Source organism: Odontomachus brunneus, unplaced genomic scaffold, assembly GCF_010583005.1.
Source record: "Odontomachus brunneus isolate Ranch 3 - 2012 unplaced genomic scaffold, Obru_v1 Obru_scaffold_093, whole genome shotgun sequence".
NCBI lineage: Eukaryota > Metazoa > Arthropoda > Insecta > Hymenoptera > Formicidae > Odontomachus > Odontomachus brunneus.
The window spans coordinates 320974-328663 of record NW_022639543.1 but is presented as its reverse complement, the minus strand read 5'-3'; the positions used below and the strand labels follow the sequence as shown (position 1 = coordinate 328663).

General features: G+C 29.4%; 1 protein-coding gene across 1 annotated transcript in view; it reads left to right on the top strand.

The window, feature by feature from the left end:
• The window catches only part of LOC116848337, a 26443-nt gene that overhangs the window by 3437 nt on the left and 15316 nt on the right, over positions 1-7690 (top strand). The window contains 12 exon segments of the mRNA XM_032824293.1: positions 1641-1750; positions 2216-2306; positions 2968-3153; positions 3227-3320; positions 3544-3646; positions 3819-3924; positions 4152-4258; positions 4667-4735; positions 5042-5210; positions 5404-5583; positions 5651-5804; positions 5806-5839. Of these exon segments, the coding sequence (XP_032680184.1) occupies positions 1641-1750; positions 2216-2306; positions 2968-3153; positions 3227-3320; positions 3544-3646; positions 3819-3924; positions 4152-4258; positions 4667-4735; positions 5042-5210; positions 5404-5583; positions 5651-5804; positions 5806-5839 (1403 nt within the window).

Here is a 7690-nt window from a genome sequence, read left to right as displayed (position 1 = left end):
CTTTATGCTCACTATATTTCTTTATAATATCTATAAAAACAAAAAACTTTAAATAATAACATAAAAAATCTCCTGTAAAAAAGTAATAATTGTTTCTATAAAACAATTACTTTGCATATATTTTCAAACTCAAGCTGTTTACAAAAAAACTTAAAGAGATATGAAAATAATCAAGGTTAAGAAACATACTTATCAACATGATTAACGTACTACGTAGTAGTACTACGTATACGTAGTAGTTAATCATTACGTATGTTTCTGATATTAAAATCTGGATGATGAATGGTTCTCTTTTGCGCAGTCTATATTACTCATATTAAGTAATCATGGTTATTATCTCTATGCTAATCTTCATCCGGAGATCTCTTAGTGAAATTAAAGTTGTTTTGAGTTGTACTAGGCTAGTATAACTCTCACACTCATAGTTTTGTGCTCTCCAAATAACTGAATTTAAAGAAATGAAGAATTCTTTGAAATTTATTTCAACATTTTTTTTATTATAATCTTTTTGTTGTTATTATTAATAAATATTGTTTTGGTACAATGCTGACACAATTTAGCGCACACAACCTAGTATAATTGTTAAAATTTCAAAAGTCGAAAAGTAATAGACTAACCAAAAACATTATTTCTTTTTTATTTTTTAATATATTTTTCAAATTTTAATTTTATTATTCTGGCACAATAACATCAATCTAATACAATTTATCACAACTATTAAATTTTGATTATTTAAAAAGTGGTGGACTAACTTCATAATTGAGACGATTTATCCGGTACAATAACTTAATTCTTTGAGGAATACATTTTTTATACTGGACGAATTTTTATGAATACTGGTGTTTTTACATTTTTCGAGTCACTTGATTACGAATCTAATATCCAATTTCTAAAATTCGAAATAATGAACATAATATGGTGGATCAGTTTCTTATAAAAATATTTATTTTCTATGAAATTACATATATAGAATTTTTTAGATCGCCGATTATGAATATAAAATTCAATTTTCAAGGTTCAAAGTGGCGGATGTAATATAGCGGAAAATTTGACTATAAATTCGTAATCGGTGACCCAAGAAACTCCTATTTCAGCGAAATTAAATATGTTTATAAAAATTTGGTCGATATTATTAAATCCACTTTTTCAAATTCTGTTTTTTTTACTTTGTTTTTTCTCTTTATAAACATTGGTGTTCTGATAAAAAAAAGTCTTTTTCGTAGCATGTTCTATTATTTAGACACGGTATATATATATAATGAAATTTACTTATATCAATATTTTATTTGCTGGTTATATGAAACTCGGACACTTTATCCCATTCTTCTGATTTCACCTTAACGCGGGCAATACTGAATAGTTTCAGCTAATTAATAATAATAATAATAGTAATAATTCACTAACGTTTAACTTACTATTTATTGGCGCAAAAAAGTATCCAGATTGTACGTTAAAATAGAACTATGAATATTATAGAGCACTAATTTATTTTTCCCTCGTTGTTCTCGATTGCTCTAATTTGTTGTTACATTCGGCTTATTTAAGTACAGCAACGGTATAATATACTATAAAGAATGAGAACCGTAACAACGTACATTATCTATGTATCATTATTTATAATATATTTACATTTTCTACAGAAAATCTATGGTTGCTTTTGCGTGACATCGCGGACAGATATTATCCCATTGCTAAAATATGGAGTTTCTTTACGCCTGCCATAACTATTCGTCATCCAGATGATCTCGAGGTATTTAAGTGCAAAGAAAGATATAACGACATAAAAAAAATACAGCATATTTACAAGGTCTCCGAGACTGTTCTCCGTAATTTTTGTGATTCTTGAAATTTATTGCGAATATCGCAAAACAATATGAGACTTTTATGTTTATCTCAATTCGTTCTATGATCGCACAAAAATTGCTCTAGGATACCTTGTATCCTATATGTATAGTCTATATGTATAGAAAATTATTCCTAAAATGACTACATATCGTTGAGCTTGCAATTCAGAAACATTTTGTATTGTTATTTACATGCCATTGTATTTTTTGTTTCGTATATGAAGCGGAAAATGTTAACTTTCTAAAATATAATTCTTCAGAAATGAGGCGGTGCTTTAAATTGTTGATAAAATGATTAATTATTTAGTTGTATGTGAATTTCAATGTTATAATGAACTGATATTACAGACAATCTTCTCCTGTGATTTCAGGCAATATTAAACAATACGAAGCATATCGAGAAAAGCATGATATATCAAGTTTTGCATCCTTGGTTAAACACCGGGCTTCTTACTAGCGCGGGTAACATAATAAAATTCTTATGATAATCGTATACGTACGCTTTATATCATTGAAAACCATGGACGTGACGATATGGATTGTAACGATATGAATATGATTAATCAAAATAGCGGTAGCCGTCCCTACGTATGTGGCATTCGTTCTCTCGCAATTAAATTCACTCCCTAACAAAGATATAGCAATAAACACATAGAAGTATTCGAAAATAAATTTAGCATCAGTATCAATTAATTTCTTTTGAACTTATAATTTTCTGAGAACATCATAAGAACGTCTTAAGTAATTCCTATGTCTTATAAAAAAGCTTTTAGATTTTTTAAATAAAGTACCGGTTTCTCATAGCACAAGAAAGATTGCTGCAATATTGTGGCAACATTTCATTCCAATATTGTAAATATTTATTTTTTGCCAGAAAATATTCCTCGCATTTATGAGTTTACGAAACATGTATATTTTAAAAACTAATCACATAAAAATTAATTAAATAATAAACTGAAAGAGAGTTAAGGTTGCTAATTACATGCAAAAATTATTGGTATTGTTCTTCTTCAATTTCTTTTACTTGGTATTATTTTCCTCATTTCACGATATTATCGCGATAATATTCGAGTTACAAACGATTCAAGAAATAATATAAATCATAATCTTATTTTTATTTTAGGTCCCAAATGGCATTTACGACGGAAGATACTAACACCTACATTCCATTTCAATATACTGCAACAGTTCATTGATATTATGTTGGAGGAGAGTGAACGTATGACGCACAAATTAAAGAACATTGGCGGCATGGTTGAAATAGATATAATACCGTTTGTTTGTGAACACACACTAAACGCAATATGCGGTAAGTCATCATATATTTATAATTGTATAGAGAGCTTATTTATTATATACCTAAAAGTTGTCTGCATTTGCAGAAACTGCCATGGGCACTTCTCTGCACAGTCTCGGTGCGGCCCAAGAAAAATATCGACACGACGTTCGTCAAATGAGTCAACTTTCTATTTATAGGTAATTAATAATTGCAGTATTAGCCTGATAATTTGTAGCGAAAATAAAAAGTTATAGGAAAAAGGATACGACAAACATACATCTTTTGACATATTCAATTTTAAATTTTATTTATTTATTATTTATTTAAATATTTGCGTCACACGTGATTATTCAGAGGCTATTAATATCATTATTTTCTCAGATTTATTTTTGTATAATTTTATATAATTATTCTGTTTAGATTATTTAGGCCCTGGTTACATTACGACCTGATATACGCGTTAACGTCCGCGGGCAGACTGCAAAAGAAGACACTAAAAAACTTGCACGAATTCACTGAAAAAGTGCGTGAGAACCAAGTTATTTAGCATTCCATCAGCTCCTTAATTCCAAAATTAAACGATAACATTTTATACAAGTACTGATAAGAAATATTAAAATATTAAGGAAATAGCACAATAATACGAGCCGCAAAATAAATTAATGTTTTCTTTTCCGTTTCCATCATTTTTTTAGATCATTACCGAAAGAAAACTTTATCACGAACGCACAAACAATAAATATTTGCATGATTTAGCAAATGACGATGCGATGGAAACAGATGACGTAAAAATACATGGATGTACGTAACTCAAATTTATTCTTTATCTTCATTTCTATATCGTAAAAATATAATTTCAACTGAATAGTCTAAAGTGTGAAAGTGATTTATTACTTGAGATCGCTTTAAAGTTTTTAACTAAATCATTGTGGCTTAATGTAAGTATATGAAAAAGTCACAAGTGTAACATAACAAGTATATTAGAAGATAGACGTCAATTACAATTTATAATCTTTCATTTCATTCAGCTCGAAAAAAGCGACTTGCCATGTTGGATCTTTTAATAGCAGCCTCGCAAGAAAATCATTTGAGTGATTTAGATATCAGAGAGGAAGTGGATACCTTCATGTTCGAAGTAGGTATATCCGTAAGCTTTTCTTCAACAGCTTGATATATTATACAGAGATATATCTAAAAAATTTTGTTATGAATCAATGCGTTTGGTCAATGAAACGAAACTTGTACTGATTAAACTTGTTTGGTTATTTTAAGAGTCTACATAAATCATAGTGCTGACTCTGAGAACCGCGAAATAGATAAAAGCATTTTACGTTTTAGCAACTTAAAAGCAACTTAAAAAGAGAATAATATTATAATTATGATGTTCACAACCTTAGATACTTAAATGTTTTAACTGACCAGAAGAATATTTCATTACAAAAATCAGGAAATCTGTTTATTTCAATCAAATCTTGTTTAACTAAACTTTAATCAAATCGTAATATTTTTTTTTACATATATCTAATATACAAACTGATTATAGGGTCATGACACAACAGCAATGGCTATATGCTTCACTTTGTTATTGTTAGCTGAGCACCAGGATATTCAGGTTAAAAGTTATAAGTTATATGTTCAAAGAAACAACTTATTTAATCCTGTTAAATCATTAAATAATGTTAATTAGTTTCTATTGAAACAGCAGAAATATTTACTACTCGGCGAAATATATTTTTTTTGTATACCAATTGAAATTAATCAAACGAATGAAATTAAAGAGAAACAAGCTTATAATAAAATAATAAAGTAAACATAAATATATACACTTGTAGATATTTGCTGAAATTATTTCTTTGCGTGTATATAAAATATCACGAAACAGTGAGACATACAATTTTAATTAAAATCGATGATACAGGATCGCATCAGGGATGAGGTCAATATAGTGATGGAACAGTTTGAGGAGAAATTGACTATGACGGCCCTGCACAATCTATCGTACTTAGAAAGATGTTTGAAGGAATCGTTGCGGCTATATCCCAGCGTGCATTTCATATCACGAGACGCAGCGGAGGATGTGAAATTATGTAGTAACAACAAAACAAATTTTTATAAATATATAAATATATTTCAGATTTAGTGTTTCGAAATCTATGCAATTAAATCGGAATTATATCCATGAGTAATATAAGAACATATTTTTTTAAATATATAGGCATTATCAAAATATTTTTAATTATCATTCATAAATCACATCTAATTATGCAATACACTTTACAGATTCGTATGTAATACCCGCTGGAACAATTGTACATCTCAATATCTATGATGTTCATAGAGATCCCAATTTCTGGCCGAATCCCAATGTATTTGATCCAGACAGATTTTTGCCTGAAAAAATACAAAGGCGTCATCCTTATTCGTACCTACCATTCAGCGCGGGACCACGGAATTGTATTGGTAAGCTAGCGTGATGTTCACAGGTCTATGTATGGACAGTTTTTAATACAAGAATTATGCTTGACAGGTCAACGATTCGCTATGTTGGAAATGAAGGCCATGATATCTACTCTCGTGCGCAACTTTTACTTGGAACCAATTAATTATCTAAAAGACGTGCAGATAACTGCTGATCTAATACTTCGACCTAATCACCCGCTGAATGTAAGATTTGTCCCAATAGAAGACATTTGAAGTAAACGCGGATTCTTTGAGTGTAAGAAGCGAATGCGAATATGTCGCAAAAATGTAAGAATTGTCGATTTAATAAGTACACACATACTGACACACACAATTTTAGTGACCATTACAGTTTAATTGTATGAGTTTAACATTATAATATTAATATCATATTTCACCGTCGATGAATGGGCGAATGCACCGATTTGAAACATATTATATTATGATATGTAAGAGATACCGTCCCAGGTAGCAAGGTGACATCTAAAGACGTCATTATGATGTCATTAAGACGTCATAGAAGTCTTAATGATGTCTAAATGACGTCTTTAGACGTCACCTTGCTACCTGGGATAGATGTTGACAGATTGTTAACGATGTTGTCGGTATTATATTTAAGATGAATTGATATATTGATATATTGACTCGTTCTGAGTATGACATAAGATAGATAACATTCAGGCCGACATCTTCATAATATCTTCCAAGTATTGTGGTAATGTCTTAGAAATATCAATCGCTAATTTCCACATGATTTTGATTGGATTTCGATATTATTTCGATCTGAATTTTTATGAACACTTGAATTCGGGTTTTGCTTGATGATAGTAACGTATTAGTTAATTGACAAATTTAATTTAATTATTTTTTCTGTTCTTGATAAATACTATTTTATTATTTTATTGTATTTTTCTCCATATATCCTATATCTAAGATCTATATTTAAGCTGCTTTTTATAAGAATATTGTTTACACACCAATTTAGATATTTGTGTGTGTGTGTGTGTGTGTGTTCAAAATATTTCTTTATAACTAAAAAATATTTCTTTATCTAAAAAAAAATTTAAAAACCCTCCAAATATATAAAAATTTCCTTTAAAAAAAAGAGTAATGTTCTTATGAAACAACCAATTTGCATAAATATACCTTTAAACTCAAGTTGTATACAGAAAAACGTTATAAGAATTATCAGGATTATAAATATAGTACTACATAGTATAATATGGTTTCAAATGTCGCTTAGATGTACACGTAGTATCTAATAAGTACTTCTAGAAATATTTATAAATATAACGCAAGTGTTTCGTAATTTGACTTTTTTACACCGTTAATTTATCAGGTATAAAACATGTTGTGCAAATATGCTAATATAATTGGTATATAATTGGTATATATTTGCATATTGATGTATAACGTGAAGAAAAAAAACGTTTAAAGTTCACGTTTATTTAAAACACGTTTATGTAATAAATATACAATGTGTGATGTATTAAATATAATATTTTAATGTGTTTAGGTATAGTATTATAATACGTTATAAATGTCGCTTAGATGCATATGTAGTGCCTTTAAGTACTTCTAAGAATACCTACAAGCATGACGAAAGCATTTCATAATCCGGTTTTTTCGTATCCGTTAATTATACGATCAATTTGTTCGTAATAATAAATCCGCGCAATAGCTCGAGTGCTCTTCTTGATACACGCTTTCTCTCTCGTTCTTTTATTCGATATAAAATTAATATCTTGATGATTTTTGCGAATATCATAAAACGGTATAACTTATAACACATCGGTCAATAAGTCCCCGGTCTGACATATAGAGAGCGCCTCTAACACAAAAAGTGCAGCTTGGTTCGAAAGAACAGACCCTTTTAGGCATACTGTGAAATGTTTATGTCATTAGGATCATTATTGTGTGAGTTAGTGAAGCTTTAGTGACGCTACTTTTGTTATTTTCAGAACAATGGAAAAAAAAGAATTTCGTGTGCTCATTAAACACTGCTTTTTGATGGGAAAAAATACCGTTGAAGCAAAACAGTGGTTGGACAAACATTATGGCACCTCTGCCCCAGGCAAATCAACAATCATCGACTGGTATGCTGATT